Raw genomic sequence first — 23824 nt, 5'->3', positions numbered from 1 at the left:
TGCATTCAAAAAGACATACAGAAGAAAGAGGGAAATCGCGGTGGAGCCACCACACGTACTGCTGAGCACAGCCTGCTCAGGCAAAACAGGGCTGAACTGCTGGGTTTGGTGGGAAAATATTTGCAAGCTGTAACATGGTTATGTGAAAATTGAGAAACCAGCAGCATGGAGAGCTAGGTATTTTAAATAATGGACTATTATTAGCAATCATTTTAATCTTGTGACCTACACAGTAGGTGGCAATGTTGATCAAAAATGTAGCAAGAGTACTAATAAAGTGATGCCATTCATTTGTTGTGGAGGAGCGTTTGGAGGGTAAGAATGTGGCAAGTGCAGCCACAGAAACCATGTCATGTCTTATCTGTACTGATAATATGCTGCAAGTTTTATCTAATGAGGCAAAGCTCAGAAAGAAAAAAAGATGCCCACAGTGATAACAAGAACAGGTTTTTATTATTATTTTGTAATACCATATATAATGCAATTGCATATCTTTGGCGAAAATAAATCTTATAAACATTTTATCAACAGAGGTTAGCATACAAAAACCAAAAGGTGTGTCTGTCTAACAGACATGGCAGACGACTGACACAAACTGATACTGGGTTGGCAGCTTTACTTAGTCAAATGCAACAAAATGTTCATCATAACCATAGTAGTTGCAACAGAATTTTGTAAAATCACATAATCAATATTCAATAACAGCTGTCAAGCAATGAAGCAATTGTATGCAGCTTTTCGGGTTGTATAAGTCCCAGGACCCCATAACTATAAAGGTAGCTCATCCACAGATCAACATCGACTCCGAGTCTGAATCGACGTCACTTTGAGACAAACAGAACCTTTCTTTTGCAAGTGCTACAGAAAGAACGAGTAAGATTTTCCTCTAGAAGTCTCTCCATAATTCCTCACCAGTCCTCCCTACACTCTAACGTAGGTCTGAAACTACACAGCAGCAGCCTGGGGGACTAAGTTAGTCTTTTCCAGTTTCCAAAAGGTGTTGAAAACAATTTTTAACACCACACAGCAATACCTGGAAGCATGAGTTGTCAGTGGCAGTGAGTGTAACATTTCTTTTAGATAATGATCCTAATGTGTGATGAGGTTGACAGCGAATTTCAAATTTGTGACTACTTAGTCAAAATATCTAAATATAAACCATACTTCAGATAAATGTAAAAATGATTAAATCAACTTCAAAGAAGTTCTACATGGGGAATGTCTGTTTATCTGAAATGTCTACCCCTGCTGTACATCAATTTTGGCAACAAAAGGTTTCAGGATCAATATGTTAATCAATTGTCTTGTATCCAGTCTAACAAAAAGCAAAACAAAACATCAAGAAAACCTGGCAGTCATGGTTAAATTGAAAACACCCGCTCTAAAGACAATAGACATTGGCAAAATACTTAATCACTATAAAACAGTGAAAGAAAAAGGTGTATTGCTGTAAAATAAACTGAGGAGAAAAATAAAACACTTATCAGGAGGATTTCACAGAGGGAAAAAAAGTAAATGTGCCTAGTGAGAAGTCATTCATTTCGAATGACCAGTTTTTCATAGAGTATGCATTCAATAATCCCATAAATTAACGTCATAAATAAGGTGATGATTAATGAACAACAATTTGTTCTTTCTTTCACAGCTAAACAAGACCAGTGTATGCAAATATTATTTCTGAGAACTGCAGCTTACTTCTGAGAACAGCTCCCACTCTAAAGCAACAAAAATAAACCAAAGGATTGGTTAAGTCACTATACTGGTCAGAGTCCTCTCCCATTTCCTGTTAGAATGATTCAGAAAACTAGGGCACTGTTACTCTAAATCACATAACTACATTGTGGGAACAGGGGAACATGGTGACCATGGCCTTTGCAGTTTCACATCAGTGGCACAAGAAAATGTTTGGCACCGGCCATGCAAGCTATACTAACAGTCGTTGCGACACAACATGTGATCTAGTCTAACATTTTTCCTTGTGAGAAGAATTTATATAATTTTTTGAGTTTGTTACCATTGTGCACTTCCATGCTTGCTTGTATTGTATGCTGCTTGTTTGCAGCCTTTATAAAAGCTCAAATGAGGACTGTGGCCTTTTACATAAGTCACTTGCAACTTCCCCTCACTGAACTGCATGCAATCAACTGACAATAAACAGCCCATTTCACAGCTTGAGAAGAGAGTGTGCACTTCCTTATTTTGTTCTACGAGAAAGAACAAGGAGGAGACAACGCTGGCCAGTCAGAACCAGGGGTACAACATAAGCGCAGCACAAGTCTGCAACATCTCGCCTGCGAGCGACTGCACAGGTGCACTGTACATGCAAATTCCAGTTCTCTCTGACCATTACTGTATCGTCCCCTCCTCATTATTCACACTCGAATCTGCCCTCTACATTTCCTTTATTTGAAACAAAACAGACACCCTCTTCCTCTAAGTAGTGAATTAACTTGGCCACAAGATCAGCCAACAGAAAATTAGCTGTATAATTTTGTAATATTTCTAGGTACATGGTTCAAAAACCAAGGAGAACACACAGGGAGGTATAATCAAACTACAAACCCAAATGATGGGGCCAGAAGCTGTGGTACTTTACTGCTGTCTCCGCTTCCGCTCGACTATTAACCAACTCTGTGCTCACAAGGAGGCAAGCATCCGAGCAACCCTACCCTCTCTTATAACCAATGTAAAGTGAAGCTGTAGCAAGGAGGAGTTGGGTCTTTCATTACACCAATCATATTCACTCAAGCAGTAGGACTACTTTGTCAGTGAGATTTGGATCAAAACAGTGGCAGTTAGTTTGACCATCTCAAACACTTTTCTGTCACAGCCATCGTCTAAGTCTTGGGCTCAAGTCAACATGCACCTCGTCTCACATGTATGATACACACACACACAAATCTATGAGTAACCTATGCTAGCACACTGTCAACATCTGCCATTAGGTCAGATTAGTTGCTTCACTTTGCATAGGTTGTGCGCAGAAACATGAATACAATACATGTAATGTGTGTTTGCACATTAGACGTCAAAAACATACTGATGAATGAAAGGGACAGGATGAAGAGTGAGTTTGCAAAAAATGGAATAACTTTCCTTTGTATAGCACTGGAATGGCCTCACAAAACCTAGCAAAGTAGTATAGCTAACTTTGCAACTAAATTTGGCAGTGGCAGAATAGGCTAACACTATTTCCACATCTTGCTAATCCTGAAATAGAGCCAGAGCTCATGTGTAATAAGTTTAGCTGATAACAAGATCATAATACTACTCCATTCATTCTCTTAATTGTAAAGTTTAACCAGCGTACTCAACTCTGAAAAATACCACCATTAAATAACGTCAAAAAGTTAAGGTTGTGGATTAATTATTGCATCTCTCTTTAAAAGAAGATTTGTAGACCAAGAATTCCTTTCAAAACAGTGGCTTTTTTCTTCAGCACAAAAAGGAGAAATTGATTACACCAGGAGGTTAGATTTTGTTTGTTACAAACATGCACTCATTCGCTTCATAAATAGATTCACTTGGAAGAGGATACAGGTTTGAGGAGGAAGCATGCAACGCTTTGAGTTATAAAACCTTCAGCTTTTCCCATTTTGTCTCTCAGAGAAAAACCCTTGAATCACAATCATCTAATCCAACAGAAGCAGGCAGGTCATTTTGGATAGGTATTATGATGTTTCTCCATTGCCCAAACACCCACCCCAGCAGTTACCCCCGAGTTACAAAAGTCTCTATATGGCTTTGTTCTCCTGTGTGAACGATACTATTGCCATTTGTTTTGTTGGACAGGAATATCCCAAACAAAAAAGGCTCAAAATGGCCAATCAGCGATCAGATAAGGAGAAGGAGGCACACCGGGACACACGATCAGGGGTCAGAGGTTAGGGTTCACAGGGTCAGGAGTCTGATGGGAAAAAAAAATCTTCATTTCCTGTTCAGTTTTGTGCTCTTGACAGTGCGTTTTGAGCCCTCCGTGCAGCTGCGTATACCGGCGAGGTGCAGCAGAGAGCCAGCTGCTTCCTTCAGCTCCTCGTCCAGCTCCGGCTTGGCCTCGCGTCGTGCCCTCTTGCCCGCGGGCCACTTGATGGAGGGCGCGCGTCGCGAAGTGTGGTGGCCGCCCCTCTCGTCCCAGAGGTCGGAGTCCTCGTCGCTGTGGAAGCCCTCGCTGCCGGCGCGGCGGGTCTGCCCACGGTCGCAGCCTCCCTCGTCCAGGGAGGAAAGAGAAGAGGAGGAGGAGCGGGAGGAGCAACGCTGCAGGGCCATGCTGCTGTAGTTGTGGTCCTGCTTTGGATCACTGCTCACCAGGACAGCGTCGGGTCGGGACAGGTCCAGAGGACTATCAGAATCGCCTACAGAGAGCAGGAGATGCAAAGAGGAATGAGATAAATATTCAAAAGCAAGAAGAAATTTTAAGGGCTTCTGTAGTCCTCTTTAAATAAATTAAGTGTAAGCGACAGAGTGTGTTTTGACAATAACAGCAGTTAAGTTTCATAAAAATTCATAACAGCAACAGCACGAGAGTCTTACTTAATCAACACATTTAAAAACACGGGAAATGAAATGCTTCATCACTTCATTTCATTACTAGTCTCCAAAAATGTTTGAGAAGAAAAAGCATACAAATACTAAAATTGTGCCTACAGGAAAAAGAGTTCCCAAGACCTTCACACTAGTGTTGTTTGAAAACCGTCTTTGACAAGAAGCAAAAATGCATGCTTTAAAAGAAAATAAGGTGAGGGACATGGCTCAAATTAAACAGCACACAAAATAACAGAAGATTTAAGCAGTGGTGGGGTTGTATGTGAGGAGACAGAGTAGGGAGGGAGGTGAAAGCATGGCTGGTTGTGGAGTCTCTTACATGGGTCGACGTGGTGCCCGGGGGCAGAGTTTAAGAGCATCATGGCAGTGGCAGCATCAATGTCAGACTCTGGAAGAGGAGAGAACATGCTTGATGGTCAGTCCTGACTGAGGTGTGAAAGCAGGGCAGGGACGCCTCTCTAGGAGGAGGAAGGGGTTGTTCCAATGTTTTTTTTTTTTAAGCACAGAAACACTGTGACCCCACTAACACTTACTGAACGGATTGGATTATGCAGAGGGAAAGATTCACCGAAACAAATCAGAGGATAAAATCAAGCTATAGATATTTACAGTGCATCCAATCTTTTCAGATCTAACAAAGTGTCTAAAAGCCCCGTAGCTCACTTCTGGGGCTCTAAATTATTAATGATTACAGTGAGACTGAGTGCTCCACACTCAGCACCAGCAGAACCTCTGCCTGTCGTCAAGGTTACAAAACCAGGAGGCTAAGGGGGAGCGAGGGGGCTGAGACATAGACTGGGAGCTCTCGACATTATGGTCTACATGAGGCTTCGATGGCTTGAAAGCATCAAGGCAAACCAAGTGTTGAGGATTAAAGCGTTGTGATGCTGAATGTCCTGTGACTGAAATGTGCAACAGCAACATAATCAAAATACTGCACAAACAGAAGCTAAAATTGCACCGGTTGGATTTTCTAAGCATCTGAAGGTTCTTATTGGGCAGGCATTTTTTATTTGATGTACCTGAACTTTAAAAGAAGCTTCTTGTTCATTTTTTCCAAGAAGACACAAAAGAAGGATTGAGACAGGTAGATTGCTTTGGTCTCACCTTTGAATGAACAGCCTTGCAGGAAGAGGTGGCGAGGGGGTGAGGAGGCACTGCAGCGGGCAAACAAAGGACATGAAGGATCAGCTTTTGAGTATGCAAAGGAGCAGCAAAGAAAAGACACAATTGTGGTCCTGAAAACCTCTCAATCATTTAAGAGTTCAAAGGAATATAGAATATAAACTTGCTAAGGTGCTCATCTTCACTAACTATACCAAGTCAAAATCCCTCACACATCAAATCTTGGTGAACAAAGGTGATTCGGATTTGTTAGACATTTTCATACAAATTTTGGTAACATCAACTGATAATTTCCTACTGTATCAAAGCCAATACTCAGTGGTAAAAAAGGTCCACCTGGGTGGGGAGGCGGGTGGTGTGCAGAAGGCATGTGCGGCAGGGAAGTGTTGCTTCCTAAGGGCTTGGATCAGGTTGGGACGGTACTCGGGGTCAACACACCAGAGAGAACCTTTTCCATTGGCCTGCAGTAAAGAGAAGGCACAGTCAAACTTCTCACCCCACGTGAGACAAAATGGAAAGTGAGGAGCCTGTGGCTACAAACAGTTACAGGAATTTATATTTAAATCCAAGTCTTGATATTGTTATATACGACTGAGTCCTGTGGATTCAACAAATTTGATATAGTACAATACAGACTGCACTGAAAGCATGCTGTTCTGTCAAATTCCATTACATTAAATCTCATTTTGCTTGAATGGCACACGGTTTAAGGCACATTTTCTTTGAATAACCCTGGGAAATCAACAAAATAGTGTAAAATAGCATACACGTTACTAGAAATTCCTTCAGAGTCATTAACAGGCTCAGCAAAAGGAGGCAACAATCGCTCTAGGGCAGCATGTGAGGAATGAGTTTGTCTGTTGGTGAGCGTACGGGAGTGTGCAAACTGTCGCCTTATCTCATGGCGGTGTATTCTTACCCAGTCTGGGAGGAGGGAGGAGGGAGGGAGGGAGAGAGGGGAGGGAGGGAGGGAGGAGAATAACCTTGACTCAGATTACCAACCAGCTCCGATGCAGGAAGAAGGAAATGTCACCATGGCAACGGAAACCACCAGGCAGTGTCATGTGAAACTGGTGCTGGTCTCTCAGCAGACGAAGAGCTCACGCTGTGCACCTGCGTGCTGCGCGGCCTGCACCGCACCGTGTTGCTACTCGCTGGGCGCAAACCACCATCCCCTCCCATGGTGGGGAAATATCAGCTCTCAGCCGGGCACAATCTTGGCACCACGGGCTCTACCAGCCACAACTCAGCCCTCATACTGAAGCTCATAATGGCAACCAACATGTCACTCCATGGATCGGTGTAGTCAGGTGCATCGTGCACATAAAGTTGCGTATTCGAATCCGCCTCATGACTTCACATGATCCCTGTCTGTCCTTCCTTTGCTGCCACTCTCGAAAAAGTAAGTAACAAATGCAAACTATATTGCATTTGTTTATATTAAGAAAAAAAATGTACAACATATCACTAGTTACATGTTCAACACCTCAGCCCTGTTGTAGTCAATAATGGTCTCATAAGAGAGCTACCTTTTTAATTTCTGTACCTCTTCTGTTCCCGACCATATATTTTTTCAAATATGAAGGGTGGAAAAGCCAACATGGCCACACACTCATTTCCTATTCATTTCACAAGCATGTTTAGAAATTTGTGCAGGATGTGCACAATGTACTTATGCATTTGTCATGTGCGTATGAGACAACTTCTGCATTTTTTCCTCAATGTGCATATGTAGGAATTCAACAGAAATGAGCATGGGTGACAAATAGCTCTGTGCCAGGACAGGCTGACGGAGAAGCTTCCTACCCACTCGTCTCTACACTTTTGGTCATGTTTGCTGCCCTCTCAGTGTGACGATGAGGTTTCCAACTGTGGGCTGCTTCTCTCCCTGGTGAAACAGTTGCACTACCTTGTTGTGCTTGGAGAGATAAAGTCCTATCCGAGTGTGCTGTGTTTGCATTTCCTCTGAAGGAGTATCTGTGACCTTGACTGGATTCCACCCTTATCGCAGCAGAGTCAGAGGTCCCTGCGGCTGTGTTACAGTCCCAGACACTGTCACATGAGCCACACTGCAGCTCTCTACTGCAACGCGCTGTTCACCAACAGTAATGTGCTTAACAAAATAGACACGGTTTGGGCACATGGAAATTACAACATCACATCATCTAACCAAGTTATACTGACAACAGCAGCTAAAATTATGCTACTCCTATTAGAACCCACTAAGTATTGAAGTTAAGTCAGACTTAAATACTGCAATTTTCCAGTGTTGCATGTGTGAAGTGTATGAAAGCCAAGAGTGAGTTTGCCAACCTACCTTTCCCAAGCTCCTTTCCACCTTGCGGAAGCATTTGTTCAGGGACAGGTTGTGACGCACTGAGTTTTTCCAGCCAGTGGGAGCATTGGAGAAATAGGGGAAGTGCTCAAGAATCCAGCCGTAGATCTCTTTGACTGGCAAAGACTTGCTGGGCGACTGCTCAATGGCCATATAGATGAGGAGAGAGAAAGAGAAAGGGGGCTTGGACTTCAATGAGTCCCGTTCTCTGCCTCTGCTGTGTGATGAAGATGAGGAGGAAGATGACGGGCCCTGGTTGGCCCCGTGGTCCCCCTCTATGTCAAAGAGGGGGCTGCCGCTGGGCTGAGCTTCAGGTCCCCCCAGAGTGAAGTTCTGGAGCAGGTTCTCATGAAGCCAGTTGAGGTTGGTCAGCTCCTCGTCCTCGGAGCCTCCGGTACGATCGACACTGGTGGCCAATGGACTGGATGCACACTCCGCCTCAGGCAGCGTTCCCGCACCACATGCACCTCTGAGCCCTGTCCGCTCCTCCTGCATACCCGGAATTTCCGTTTTCTTATCTGGCGACATCCCAATGATTGGACCCATTAAATCAAGGATGTCTAGAGAGAAAAAAAAGAACAAGAGGTCATTAATGTTAAATAGCTAACACAGAGAGGCTATACACAAGACTTGACAAAGCCACAGATTTTGATGGTGAGCCGATTTCAAAACATAGTTGGCAGTGTGAAATAACTGGATGCGACACGTTGGAATGATGTGCTCTTCGAAGCGCTGAACTTGTTTTCCTAAGTTTTCCCTGGGGGCACAACCCCTGTAGCTGTGCCTGTCTGCTTCCATTGCACTTCCTGGTTCTCTCTCACTGTCCCTCTCCTACACGCCTCGCGAGGACAGAGAGGCTCTCCGCTCTCCCCTCTTGACTCCAGCCAAGGACCTTCGAGGAGGTCCTCTCGAGCGACTGAACCGACTTAAGGCTCCACTCCTTGACGCCCACCTCATTTCAGACAAGACGCAGCTGCTCGTTATGTGTAAATGAGCATGAAACCATCCGAAAAAATCACGGCCAAAACTACAGCAATGAGTGGAGGGCCTCCATCTCACAGAGTGGATGGCTCTTAAACACAGATCTGCATTCAGCCAGGGGCAAGGCTCAACTTGTCACATGCCAGATGAAGTGGTGAGGAGAGGCTACAGACCTGGGTGTCGTCAGTCATTTAATAGCACTAGGAAATTCAACAATACCAGTAAACCTATATCATTGATAAGTGACTAGACTGCTTTTTGACGTGGGACATTGCTAAACCTTTAACTGGAACAAAGTGTATAGAATGAGCACTGTCAGCATGCTATGTTGTACAACTGCAAAAATGCCCAAGAGGGCAGTGAATGTGATTATGGGTATGACAAGATGTGTCTCCGTATGAGGCACTTGTGCCTAGTACTGTTGGGTTTCCCAAAGCACCCATAGTCAGTCCAATTACCTCTTGTGTGTTTAAGCAAGACTGACCAACCCAAGTGTGCAGTCTGAGAAGTTTTCTTCAGAGTAGACAGGTAAGAATGAACAGGAGAAAACAACAGAGAGGCTAACTAACTCCCTGTTTATCAACATTTAGCTTGGTAACCAAATGCATCAACTACTTGTACTACTGCCCAGCGATGTGTACTTCAGACCTGGCACTTGGAAGCCACAGGAATGTAGCCTCTCCAACACTCACAGTATGCCATGCATCTCATTCTATTGGAGTACACTGGACCAACACACTACTGGTCACTCACTTCAGCTTCATAAGCACTGTATCCCCAGCTGTTCATACACACACATCGCAAATGCATGTTGAATGTATACATGTAGAGTGATGTACACAGTCTACTGTCGTTTGTCTGTGTTTCTTTGGACTGTGTGTGTCTTGTTGTCGTTTGTACAAAGTGTTTCAGTATAAGCAGTGAAATTCTGAAAGTTGTCCTTGTGTCTCTGCACCCATGTCACCAAGACAGGTTTGTGTACATTTATTGTACTTGGCAACTTAAGTGATACTGATTCTGTATTTTTTCATAAAACACAACTAGAAGGTGTGTTTTACATGCTCATATAGAGCACAATGTTATCACCCGTTTGACTAATCAAACTGGAACTACTCTTTCTACAATAGGCTATGCCATATCCTGACTGTGGGGGCAAATACTGTTGATCCAAGTTGATTTAAAGTGCAACACACTGTGCTTGTTCTTACAACTCCAATTCATTTTAAATTTTTCATTTAGTATTAGTGGTTGCTAAATTGTGCTGGCATTTGTGTCCCAGTTAACAGAACACCAAAATATGCATTACTCTTTCATCTGGTTCTTTTGTGCAATTTTGGCAAAAAAATTTAATTCAACACTGACTTGGAATAGCATTGCCAACAAATGTTAAAAGGGGGCTGCTGCCAGTTTCTGAAAACTAAATTCCTGGCATCAAAACCTTTTGGATTGTCTTGTTCGAATGTCAAAAGAACAGGTCTCTGAAAATCAAGAACCTTCCCTTTAAAGTAAGCAAGCTTGCACACAATGATCCCATCTGGTTGTCTCATTGAAATTTAAAAAATTGTCATTAACAGTTGAACTCAACGGTGTCTTCCCAGTAGTAGCCATTGTTTTACCACACTTTGAGTACCTTCCTTCTGCCTCAACAAACCGAAAATCCATGTTTTCCTTTGGTAAGGAACAAAATAATTAAAAAAAAATTATGATGGCCACCTACACTTAGGCTAGTTAGCCTAATATCCATTTATTTTTTCTGATTATGTTATACAACTACCCATATACCTGTATCAATATTGTCACACCTTAACTTACAATATATTTGAACATCAGACTGGCACAATAAATCTGAATGAGTTTGCAATGCAATAACAGGCAGGCTCTGGTCTCACACGCTGGTCGATGAGGCCAAGAGCACAAAGAGATCACTCCTCGGCTCAGCTCACAACAAGCTTTAAGTCCTCGGTGTCACCATGACAACCATGCCGTCCCTTCAATTAAGAGCAGAAATCCGCCAAACAAGAGTCAATAAGAAAATAAGTAATCCATCCTGGCTTGCTCTGCCACAGACAACCACTGAGCAGCCACCCTGTAACGAAATGCTCCTCCTGTACTGTGTGCGGACACCAGATGCCCCGGTCTGGGATGCTTTGGATCAGGACCGGGATGGAGTGGGGCTGGATGGTGGGGGAGAAAGGCACACAGGGTGGGGTGGAGAGGCATATTTTTTTCACTGCTGTGATAAGACAGGAATTGGGTCAAACTCTGGAGCGAGTTTGCAGAGTGAGTGAGACAGGAGAGGGAGTACACACACACACACACACACACACACACGCAGAACAGCTTCTCAGAGCCAGCCAGTGAGGACGGGAGGGAAAAAGGAGGCATTAGTGCATTAATAAAATGACCACTCAACTCTCAATGAGGGATAAACATATAGTGCAGACAAATCTCATTTTCGTTTAGAGCAACTTCTAAATCTAAGGCCATCAACTCTTCAGCTTCGAATGCATACTTGTAGTGTATTTATGTTTAGTTTACTGTCATACAGCATGTCTTGTCTGCTCTATACATGGGGTCATGTTAGCTACATTTTGTCCTGAATCTAGTCTGTCAGTCCTGTATTATGTCTTGTAATGTGTCAGCAACAACTAAGTCAACTTAGTTGTACGCCCGTTGTACTTGGTGAGTTAAAGTGATTCTGATCATCCACAAAAAGGAACACAGAGGGATCAGTCAAGGCCAAAGTCAGAGGAACGGGATAGGAGAGAGGAAGAGTGAACATAGGAAGAGACAAAACAATAGGGAAGTCCTTTTATGGAAGGAAAGAGAGCGAGGGAGAAAGAGAGCAAGAGAGAGAGAGAGAGCAAGTGAGAGAGAGAGAGAGCGAGACAGAGAGAGTGAGAGAAAGAGAAAGAGCAGAGACTGAATGGTGAGGTAGGCTATATGAGTTATCTTCAGTCTAGGATGAATCACAGCTCTCAGCAAAGTAGAGCAATCAGATATGTCAGGCAGCGAGAGAACTGCCCATTTGTGTTAAAAGAAAAGCTCCGCTCAGAGCCCAAAACACAAATAGATATCCCTTGACATGACAGGTTCCTACTCCAGATGAATTTAGCATTAGAAAAGGGACAAGGCAGACAGACAGGTCTAGAGTTTCAGAAGAAAACACCATTCACCAGCCCCCCCCCCAAAAAAAACATTTTAGACACCAAATTTTAGCCATAATTAGGGGCAGAAGCATAAAAATGGTTAAGCTATGGCTAAGGCTATTTTAAAAAATTATAATTTTATGGCATTTCTGTGTTGTAAGACAGTTCACAGCAGAGAGACAGGAAGAATGGATGAGGGAGGCGGATGCCATGTGACAAGGGTCCCAGGCTGGATTCAAACCCAGGACATTGCAGACGTTACATAGCAGGCAATCTAGTCACCTGAGCCACCAGTAAGCGCCATTTAGGCTCTTCTTTGTAACTGTCTAGATCCATGACTGCGTTACTCAATACTGATGACAAGCATTTACGTCACAGATTAAAGCACACCCCATGCCAGCACAGGTGTGGCAAAAAACACATTTGTTGCAGCACGTCTGCGTTTGATAAACAGGTGTGGTCAAAGTGTTTTCTGTAGCAAGAGTCAACTGTAAATACCCACTTGGTTCCCCTTTCTCCTTAAGCAAACCATGAATTGCCGTAACCTTGGTTCAGTTCTGTTGCTTGTAGTTCAGATCAAGTCTTGCCCTGGGCAAAGTGACAGACCACTGATTAACCTTAAGGCACCAGAGACGTTCACCTCAGTCCATCATCGCACCCCTGACCTCTCAGCTGGGGCCCCAGGGTGCTAGAGAGCACTTATCCTCCTCTGAGTAGCTCCTCCAGAACACTGTTATTTGAATATCAACAGAGGCAGGGTGGACAGGCGAAAATGCTGCCTCGCGTCCATCCAAACACAGGAAGTGTTTTACCATGATTGCGGTCGGTCAATTATCACTGCCGTTACGATTATCGCCGTTATCATTGCTCTTATGAAAAGGCATCAAAGCGAGAGGCGGCTGGGGATGCACTGGATAATGGGACACTAGTGTGTAAAGAGTGGAGGGGGAGAGGGAGCTAATGAGCTGGACTGGCCTGTTGACTGCAGCTCATCCTTGAAAATACACCAAAGCTGCACTGCTGCTGACCCAATGGCTCATCTGCAAGTTAAAATAGCCCAGCGCACCGCCAGCCCAATCATATTCATGTGCAAACAGGCAGGCGCTAACAGCAGGTGCCAAGGCACATTTTTTTCCCTTTCAAACTGCTCTTTTATCCTGTTAAGCACTTAGCCTATTCAAAAATACACAAAGACATATGGAGATAGCCTTTAGTGGCAAATCAAGCCGTTATATGTCAAATATGTACATGGGAATGTGAAGGAGGTGACGGATAATAGCGGCACCAAATGATGAGGTCCTAGTTAAGATGTTTTCTGGGAGCACATTTCATGACCAGGACTCAGTTGCCACGGCAGCCAACGCTGTAAGGGAAGCAATTGTGCTCATGTCTGTGCATGAAGAGAGAGCCTAATGTGGGGAGATCAATACAGGCGGAAAGTGCTGAGGCCAGCAGTCTACCCCCATTCTCCACAAACCTGTCTGACAAAGAGCACCGGGAAAGGCCACAACCAACCTGGATGTCATGGCAGCGCTGAGTGAGTGCCATAAAGGAATGCTGCACAATGTCTGTACCTTACACCAAAAAGTTCCGGTTTGTAAGTAGAATCTTGTGTACAACTTACTCTGTTTATGTAAACAACAGCAGAACACGATTTGAGAACAAAACAAAGAACTCTAGCGACTGTCAAACTGCCAAGAGCTCATACACAGGTGTACTCACACCACACCCTGCTCTAAACCAGTTGACACAAACCAGTTACACCTCTGTAATAGATACACAAAGGTGTGTCACAAAACCCCATGGCAAGGGCTGTTATTTGAAACCCTAACTGATATTTAGGTGACTAGCCAGTCTGGGGTAGTCACTCACCTCTTTCTTACTCTGAAAATGTGAATGAATGAGAGAGAGAGAGAGAGAGAGAGAGAGAGAGAGAGAGAGAGAGAGAGAGAGAGAGAGAGAGAGAGAGAGAGAGAGAGAGAGAGAGAGAGAGAGAGACAGAGAGAGACAGAGACGGAGAGAAGGTGAATGTGAATGTGTTGGAGCAAGGTAGCAAAGTGGTGGTCCTTTATCCAATTTCCAAAAGACATCAGTTACTTTATGGGCCAATCAGGCTATTGCTCCAGCACAACCTCTAACTGGTACATTTTTCGAATAAAACTACTCGACGGATAAAAACAGATCTACTCAGCACCCGAGGTGAAAGCAAACGAAAAAGCTCACACAAAGGCATTACAATTGGCCCCACATTCTCCTCATACAAAGGAGCAGTTGTTTTTGCTCTAGTCATGTTTCAGAAGTGCTCAGTATTCGCCTCACAGTTTCAAACAGAGGACCGGGAGGGAAGGAAACACCTCCTGCCTGTTGAGGAAGTTCATTTTCAGAAAACAAATTCAGACTTCACACAGAGACAGTTAGGCCTACTCCAGACCAACACAGCGGACTCGACCAGTGAGTAGACTAGCAGCAGCATTTATTGGAGGTAGCAGTATTTACTTTGCTGTTCATTTTATTGGTCAAGTCAACATGTAGCACTGAGTCAAATGGCCCAAAGACATTTAGACCCCCACCAACTGCTCTCAAATGGTAAGTGGGGGTCCGTTCTTTCAGAGGTGAAGTTAATACAGCAGATTGAGAAATTACCTGATTTGGCACAACTGGAAAGCCAAAATAAATAGAAATAGATTTTTAAGTGAGAATTGTTCTTTTGAGTGCGAGACTGTGATTAGGCTGTGATTACTTGCGCTCATGAAATCACTATGAAATAAGGGTAACTAGGTGTTCCTTTGTGTAGAGATGGCGCAGGCTCCTCACAGGATATAAGTTCTGTTACTTGCAATGCTCATCACACGCCAATGAAGCTAACAGGCCTAATTAGGCCTTGTCTAAAAGGCAACCTATGAATTAACATTCCACCACCATGATGTGGTGAAGTTTTTAGTCTAGTCTTTTAATCTACATTGACCTAACTGATGAATGTGTGTTAAGGTTACTTAACATCAACATCTCTTGATTTTCACCAAACACAAACACAAACACACACACACACACACAGGACTGTGCTTGGACGGTCAAAAGAGGTGAAGGCCTTCCAAAGTACAGGCCAGCCATCAGCCAACTCTGAAACCTTATCTGATGGGGTCATGTGGTTAGAGTTCAGTGTGCAAACACTCACCACCACTCAACATGGGCAACGTGGCAGCAGCCTCATATACTTTCAAAAACAACAGTGACTACAAGATAATTTTGTTTAGACCTACTGTACATCATCTCAGTTATGCCCAATCACTTAATTTCTGGAAATACATTTGAATGTGCCTTTAACAGTTCAGTCTTAGTTTCAACATCAGTCCTTCCAAGAATTAGCAATTTTGCAAATACAAGATTTTGCAAGGGCTTGCAATTTTGACAATCTCCTGTACACGCAACACAGAAAACCCCACAAAATGCGTCAGGAAAATGATGAGGACAATGGTATTCCTAAATCAGTGCAAACTAACAGAAAAAAAACATAAACAAGTGTCAACACAGAAATCACTGTAATGTTGTCTTTTGAAAACTAAGTTTTCAAAAAATCCCTGCACTTTTACCACACAACTTTCCAGAGAAGCCACAGCAAATTTCATGCATATTTAGTTGCAATAATCATAAGACAACTTGGTGAAACCCTGGAGGAACTGCAGCATGCGCTATCAGCCAAGAATTTTATTTTACCCATCATAAAGAACAACAAGCATTTCCTATCCCAGTGTCACGCAAGTGCATGGCCTGCCTTACGTCTTCTGCTCCAGTAAACTGTGCTCCATACTCGCTTATGAATGGAATCACGGTAAGCATGGAACCCAGATGCATTACAACGAAAGCCTTACTACAATTTTTTGCTATGTGCCCATAAGTCACCATGGTGATCTGATGGCAATGCTGGACTTTTAAAAATAGCCAAGCTCTAGACATGCTCTAGTAAACTGGGCTCCATTTCTCATGGATGGAGTTGATTCAAGTACAGAGCCCAATTTAAAAGAGCATGTCTGTCCGCTCTCATGCTAAGGTGTATCAGTTTTATACTACAGATTTTCTATCTTCAATTTATGTTTCAATTTTACCAGAGAGCATTTTACCAGAGCACTTTCCTCCAGACAATTTTAGGTAAAAGCCCATGTGTGCAGTTCTAAAGACTATATTGTATTATACAGCAATGCTTTATCGTTTCAGTTCTGTGGTACCTGACCTGGTAGTGGTTCCAAAGGCAAAATTTTGCTAAACTGACACATTCTAACAGATTCCCCATTCACCCCTGCCCTTGCTAAAAGATCCTGATCTCTTGCACACAAGCTGGTCAATAGCCTGTGTTGTTGTCGTCACACTGCCATCTCAATTAAATAAACCCTGTTAATTCAGGCAGGAGTGACTAGACAAAGGCCCATTGTGACACAGGACACAGCCGTGCTTCCCTCTTCCTCTCTCTCAATCAAGGAAACGGTCACATTAGCACTGCTTTCAATGAGGCGGGCTCTAATGGGGGCTGCGTCTTGAGTCCACGCCCTCAGAAATGAGACAGGCAGAGGGACAGTCAGGGGGTTAGAGGGGCAGGGGGAAGGGGAAGGGGGCTGTTCCCGATAGATTCAACGCATAACCGCTGTGACCAATCTAAACATGTAAAACAAGAAATGGAGTAGACTGACGGGCGCCACAACAGGAATACTCACGCTGCCCATGTGTTACTTCCGTAAATACACACAGAGGCACAGCTACGCAGGAAAAAACTGAGGCTCACACTCAAACATTCCCATCCAAACCATGTATTTGCAGATCATTGGAGAACCAAATCTAAACCACTATTTTGCATTTTTGTTGGTGTGTCATGACATAAACTATATTAGGCCGTCCCCAGACTATAAAATAGTGACAACTATTAACTTACGAAATGCTAACAGGCATAGAGACAGACTAATAGCAATGCTAGCCATTTAGCTGTACAAGTTCCGTCTGGAGATGCAAAATGATGTCCAACATCACATGCATAAGAGCCATGACAAACTCATCATCCAAGCAGGACAGAAAAAAATCTTCATGATTAGGGGCTCAAAAAAGGGAGGGGACACACGGGTGGCAACACACCTCTACAGAGAAGAACACATTTGCAACCCAAATTCAGAGCTACCACCTATATTTGATTAGTGCACTCTGAATGTCACGGAACCAAGACGACTGAGGCACTGCAGACTCCTGGGGATGTCCCTTCGTCTAGCAGGTTGTTCTGGGCAGAACAGGAACATGGCTGTTAGCAGGCGGTGAAAAATGTGTGCAGCTTCAGTCATTTAAGTCAACCATCACAAAACTGCGTTAGGTGCCTCAGAAGCAGTCAACACCACAGGCTGGATAGGCCGACGTCAGCAGTCAGAATTGGAGCCTTGATTGTTTATAGACCTCAGATGGATGCCTGATTGTTCAATTTAAGAACAGAGGCCATCATAAAAGATAGAAGCAGGTCTACACACTCTTTATAAATACAACAGATATCACAATGAGGACATAAGCTCACTGTGAATACAAAACACAGAAGTTCTAAAACAACTACGCATGTTTTCTTTCACTTCCTTGAAAATACAGACTATATTGCCTCATTTTTAATAGCATTTAAACTTTGTACATGTAAAACCATGACAATATGCACACAACAGCATAATTGTGGAAATATGGTCACTGGGAGTGAGCAAACGTCAAAGCCCATCAACTTCCGTTTTCTGCCATTCTATCCGTCTGTTTCACCTCTTCAATTTACAGTGATAAAATGGCTAAACCAGCCCAACAATTTAAAACAGTCAATACAATTACACTGTCACATGTGAATGAGTCATGGGACTTTCAGAGATCAGTAGGTTACAAAGCTATGAGTAGTAGGTTTTCTCTTTAGAAAACTCTGGTTTAGTACTAGTTTAGCAATCCCAAAAGTTTCTGCCACATGGGTCAGCTTTCTCAATGAAGTTAAAACCACGGTCACTCATACTTATAAAGAACACTGAGGCTTTGAGAGGACACAGCCTTTCATTTACTCTGGGTCAGAGTACACAATTCGGTGATAAGGCTGATTACAGGGCATCAACACCATTTCTGAAGAGCAGCTTCTACGTCAAACTTGCTTTGACGGGGATAAAGCTACAAACCATTATTTGTCATGTTTTCCCTTTATTGAGATATTTAGTATCCATGTCTATTCTATGACATATTTAATATCTGACTGAACACCATTATGGAGTTCTGGTATATCTCAAACGTACCTTGGACACTTCACAAATGCATTCGATACAAATGCTGTGCTGAATATGGTCTTGTTTTGTTTTTGTCAGGTTGCTTCATTGTAATATCATACATCCTCTCAGGAAGATCTTCCTCTTCAGTCACTGGTACAGAACAATGGAGCAACTTTTTAGAAAAGTCGCATCAGTAAGTTTAACAGGTTGTGGTGATGAAGTGTGGCGTTTAAGGGTTTTAGAGGTATCTGAGATGTATTTGATACACTGGAAGCTTACCACAGCGCTCAACTCGTGTATAATAGGTAGCAAATATCTCAATAATGTAAAAACAAACTGTATGAACACTGTATTGGTATGGTCAATACATGACCATGACTGAGCATATAATGAGACATAAAGCAATGTCACAATTAAATCTTTTGAGACAAGTTTTCAAATAAGAACAAAAGGCATTGACTTTGATCTTATCTAATTAGTATGATTTAGCAAGCAGGCCAATAACACAGGGGTTTCTCCCAGGTATTTTGTGACAAAATTATGCAGGGGCACTGCTGACAATACCAAATGATACTCTACCTGATGTAATCAATTGTAACATTAACTGGTTGTAAATTTCACACAGTTGTGCAGAAATTAAACAAGGCTGACTAAATCAAAATAACATAAATAAAATATGTAATCTTACAGCAGCTGATTCACAAATAAGATACACAAGTTCCCATTTCAACCATCCTCTCTTTGAGCGGCCCCATAAGAAAAGACCAGAATATCCACAAAGATTGAGCAGCTGGCTTTCTTTTTCACCTCTTAATGAAGTAGAAAAGGCCCTCAACACATGGAATAGTGTTCACTGCAAGTCAATCACTGAATTTAGAGTCTCGTGCCAGCAATCTAAATAACCTTGTTATGGTGCACAACGGAAGATGACCCAACTCTGCTTGTGACAACATTTTAGCACCATGTGCTCATGAAAACCATTTCATGTCAGCAATAACAGCATCACTGGGTTATGAGGAGTCTTATTTATAGTAATGAATGTCAGTAAAGTAAGCATGCCCTAGTCTATTCTGGGAGGCAAAAATACTTACCCTTCAGAGGCCTCTGTACATTCAACCATGTACAGAGTTGGATACATGCTAAGACCACAAACAACAACAACAACAACAACAGATGGTTCCGACCTACAATATGGCCATGAATTTCTGGCAATATAATAATGGCAGATTGATCAATTCTGTTTTTTTTTTTTTTTTTAATCTCCTGTCGCCTTTGTTTTCCATTTGTCACTAGGGCTTAAATAACTGTCAAGCCAGGAGAGAACAATGTCAGTTTACATGCATGTCATGACCTCGCAGCGGGAAAAACTAACTTTTCCATCACTTTTTCCAGATATGCATAAAAAACTCAAACTCAAAAAAATATATATATATATTGAGGAGGTTTGTCCAGTCTAGTAGATACATACACCATCCACATGCGCAACTGACCACGCAGAGAGAGTACAAGGGCAGGCAACACCAGACAAATTAGGAATAATAGCCATTATGTGAAGACCTATTCAATAACAATATAGTTAAACCCAACTGGATTAAAGAGATTTTTTTTCCAACACTCAGACATTGTTTGTAGAGCATTCTGTATCTGGGACAATCTTGTGATAATCCATTACATCATGTGCTTAGCTAGCGAGTGCAGCCTCCTAGCCTCTGGTGCCGCCGATACACAACATTTACTATTTATGGACTATTTATGGGTATGAGGGCAATATATGCGTCTTAACCCCACAGCAACCACATAAAACAATACATAACGTTATTCTGTAATATGACTTGATTTCGAGTTTACCGACGCCAGTTAAATTAAATTAAATGCCACGGGTCGACACTCAGCCTGTGGAAAAGATAAACTGAAAGTGTTGTAAGCAAACAAGTTCCGGAACAAACCCGGCTTGTCTACGTGCTTGTCACATTTCGAATCGCACACAATGGAAATTGGATACAGCTTTGTAGCTAAAGCTAGATACATTGTGGCATTAATCACCACGGAGTTGGGGTATAGTCACACGCTCACAAAGCTCACAGCCACAAACAAAATGTTCAATACTAACTTACACGTAATGACGTCGACTATCGCACAACACTTCCTGACAAACAGGACTCGTTTCGAAGTATTTCTGCTTTGTTAATTAAATGTTGCTAGCTTAGCTCGACGACAGCAAGTTTACTAGACCAACCTTAGCTCACCCAGCCCGAATCATGAAGCAAAGTAGCTTTAGCAGTCGTCCGTTGGGTCAGTGGAGGTAAATCTACTGCTAGCGATAAATATTTGTGTAAACTACCTAGGATATAGTGTTTCCATTTTGGTATTATAAAATCGCGAAGCTATAAATCTTCCACTCGATTGTTCAAGCTTCAAACCTAAAGAACATAACGAGAGAAGTAACGTTAGCTAGCTGGCCACATGCTGTCGCTTGATCTGCCATGCTGGCTGCTCTAAGCAAAGTCACTTGACCACATTTACTTTCCGCTTGTTCGAAACACACACCGCATTTTACCAACGTTAATAATTTACTAATAAATAAAACATGCTCTAATACTCACAATCATGCACGCCGTGCCTCAAAGCAGTATAGTTAAAGACAAAAGTGTGCGCAGTTTATTCAGATGTCTGTCTCACACAATGTCAGAGATCAGATCAGCAGCTGCTTCCTCCATACACGCAGCGCGCAGATCACAGCGCACGGCAACGCTACCAAACCCCTTGCCGTCTCCATGGCAACAAGCCCACTTCAGCCAATCAAAACCCCTCCCCTCCTATCTCCCCTGGCAACTGCCGCAGCGCAGGAGCTCCGCGAACGCGCACGCCATCCTATTTTGCAACGTGCAATGTGCACTGCTTTCACTTTTTGTCACCAGCTGCTTGTAGCTAGAACAAGGAAATAGGTTGTGTAGTTTTTTTTTTTTTTTAACAACTAAGCTTATTGAAAAGTAAATGATGCTTGGTGTGTAATAGTAATGGGATGCTTTATAAATTGATAAAAGGTGTAAGACATCAAGTTGGATGAGTGCCACATAAACACGCGTATTCACACAAACACCCCAGGGCGGAGAGATAAAGGATGTGCCGGCGGTGCCACCACACCCAGCCCCATGACGATTGAGGACCCTCAGCGGGGCCCCTCCTAGAGTAAACGGTGATACTAAGGAACTAACATGGAGTGTTGACATACAGTTAGTCACAGGCAATGTGCTAAGGATCCAGGCAATGAAAACACCAGAAAAGTAGGCTACCTTTCCTAGCTGCAGACAAAACTCATTCACTATGCATATGTTTTGTCTGGACTTGGCAAAAGTACATATTCTTGTTATTGGCAGGACTGTATAGATGCACTATTATAGCTAAAAACAAAAATGACTATAGTTACTTAAAGTGGTCCATCTGCAGCATGGACCACACATTAGAATAGTCACAATGGGCGGTGCAGGAGAGCTTGCAGGTCAAATTTGTGTCTTTGCCTGGCTATCTGTTGAGTGCAGCTTTACTGGCCAACAGTGACTTCACACCAAACTGTAACTTTCACAGAATGGTGATACCTTACTCACCTCAGCCACTCCATTTTGTAGGCTTACATGAGTAGCTCTCTGTGGACCAATCTAATAGCCTCTCTGTTTGTTTTTGCTGTGTATAAACTAAACTGAAATGCGTGCCATGCAGCAGTGCTGTAAATGTTTTTGCGGTGCTGTTGATGCACACCCTTCTTTTCCCTCTTCTTTTCTCTTAACTTGACAAACAGGCTTTGCAGTGAGTTAATGTCAGTTGTGTGTCAGAGCGCATGCCTGACTGATTTTCTGGAAGACATTTTTCTTTGTATGTGATTCACTTATTAATGTTACTACAATCAGTTCTAACAAGCAAATTTCTTCTTTATCTTTAGGAGCATGCCCAAGTTTGTTCAGGTACATCGTGGAAGCAAGCACAAATGCATATTCTACGAATATAGATGAAGATGAAGAATGGCATTAAGAATGGTGTTATTCATTTACACCACAGAGAGATGCCATACCTGCTGCATCAAAGCTGTAGAACTGGTTTATGGGATTGTTTGAAGAGTGTGACGTGATTTATCACCGGTGGCAGAGCACTCTGGATCCCGTCATATTCATTCATTCACTTTTGCAGCCTTTGCTCAGGTTGCTGTGGCATCGTTTTCTTGCACACTGAGCTATTCTTAGGGCCAGCAAGCAGCATAGACTGTGCCCCATTTTTCCTTCCAGTATCACTCCTAGGGATGATGAAGTTGCAAAGCCAGCAAATGGGAGAGGGAAGAGCAAGATGCAGCAATCACCAGGGTAACGGAGTTGATTGAGGATGCCTTGAAAAGACAGACCCATTAGTCTGTGTGCCTGCAATGGTGCTAATCTGATTTTACAACATGCCCCACTGACCACCTTCAGAGATGTTCACAACCCTATTGGAGCATAGCTTGGACCATATAACAGGTTTCTGATGAAGAAGATTTATTTGGTGACATGAGAGAATAAGAAGACAGTATATTGTGTTAACTTGAAAACAGGTGAATAGATGCAAAGGTAAGAATACTGAAGCGGCTTAGCTAGAGAACGCTGAAATCAGTGCAGGAAAGACACTGTGGAATAAGAGGGAGTCTGATGAGGAATAATTGGATTACGGAGTATGAGAGGGGTTCGTGCCGAGCAGTAAAAGTGGTAGGGATGAAGGGATGAACAATGAGGAGGCGAGACTGTGATGGAGAGTAGTAAGTGATCATGAATGAGGGTGCAGTGTATCTTAGCAGGCAGCCTGTGGTGGCATAGCGGTCAGGAGGCCTGCTGCTTTAATGGTCCATAAATCTGTGTGGCCTGGCTGGTCTGATGCCGCCCCAGTGAGACCCTCTCATGCGGAAAATGAATCAGACCGTTTTTTTTACGGAGCGCAAGTGTTGAAGCTCTCACCCTCCCCTACTGCCAGCGAGCCGATAAGAGCCGCTGCGCACGCACAGCACTCCATTTCAGCTGGTGTGGAGCTCATAAAACTCTCTATTAGTGACAACCCTTGTTTGTATGCCGCTCTTCATTCTATCTGTCCTCTCTTCCCTCTATTGTTCTCTCGCCATTTTTTTTTCTCTCTCTCTCTCATTACACCTTACTTCTGGAGTGGGAACACAGACACGGACACTTTGGTGGCCGGCCAGCGAGGAGCTGGGTTCGCCTGCTTCCAGCGCTGAAACCGTCGAAAGAAATCAGCTTTCAGAAGAAAATATCTCAAAGTCCTTAAGATTACCATAGCATATAGTTATCCTCTCACTTCAAAATGATCTCTCTCCCCTCTCTCCCTCTCTCTCTCTCACACATACTCAATAATAAATTTTACATATTGGTTAGAAACATGCAACCCAGGTATCTCTACCCCGTTCTCCCACC

At 43.1% G+C, this 23824-nt stretch overlaps 1 protein-coding gene across 2 annotated transcripts; it reads right to left on the bottom strand.

The window, feature by feature from the left end:
• Positions 1–434: 434 nt before the first annotated feature.
• On the bottom strand, positions 435–21098 carry foxn2a (forkhead box N2a). Of its 2 annotated transcripts, none has more exons than XM_071897993.2 (6): positions 20987–21098; positions 7985–8562; positions 6004–6128; positions 5650–5699; positions 4862–4930; positions 435–4352 (listed from the first exon to the last, which is right to left on the bottom strand). In XM_071897993.2, exons 2-6 carry the CDS (start codon positions 8546–8548, stop codon positions 3928–3930), a joined length of 1233 nt encoding a protein of 410 aa, XP_071754094.1. In that variant the 5' UTR covers positions 8549–8562; positions 20987–21098; the 3' UTR covers positions 435–3927. The 2 variants fall into 2 exon arrangements, with proteins under 2 accessions (XP_071754094.1, XP_071754095.1); XM_071897994.2 differs by lacking the exon at positions 20987–21098 and adding an exon at positions 20620–20741.
• Between the last annotated feature and the right edge of the window lie 2726 nt (positions 21099–23824).

Source organism: Centroberyx gerrardi, chromosome 15, assembly GCF_048128805.1.
Source record: "Centroberyx gerrardi isolate f3 chromosome 15, fCenGer3.hap1.cur.20231027, whole genome shotgun sequence".
NCBI lineage: Eukaryota > Metazoa > Chordata > Actinopteri > Beryciformes > Berycidae > Centroberyx > Centroberyx gerrardi.
The sequence above is the reverse complement of the archived record's forward strand: the minus strand, read 5'-3'. Positions and strand labels throughout refer to the sequence as shown.

Bases quoted from the DNA above. Each gene is read 5' to 3' on its own strand.
- foxn2a (XM_071897993.2), bottom strand. From the start codon at position 8,548: ATGGGTCCAATCATTGGGATGTCGCCAGATAAGAAAACGGAAATTCCG. The intron at 5,700-6,003 runs GTGGACCTTTTT...TGCCCGCTGCAG, and splicing joins CCACCCGCCTCCCCACCCAG to TGCCTCCTCACCCCCTCGCC. The intron at 4,931-5,649 runs GTGAGACCAAAG...CTCCTCTTCCAG, and splicing joins GCAAGGCTGTTCATTCAAAG to AGTCTGACATTGATGCTGCC.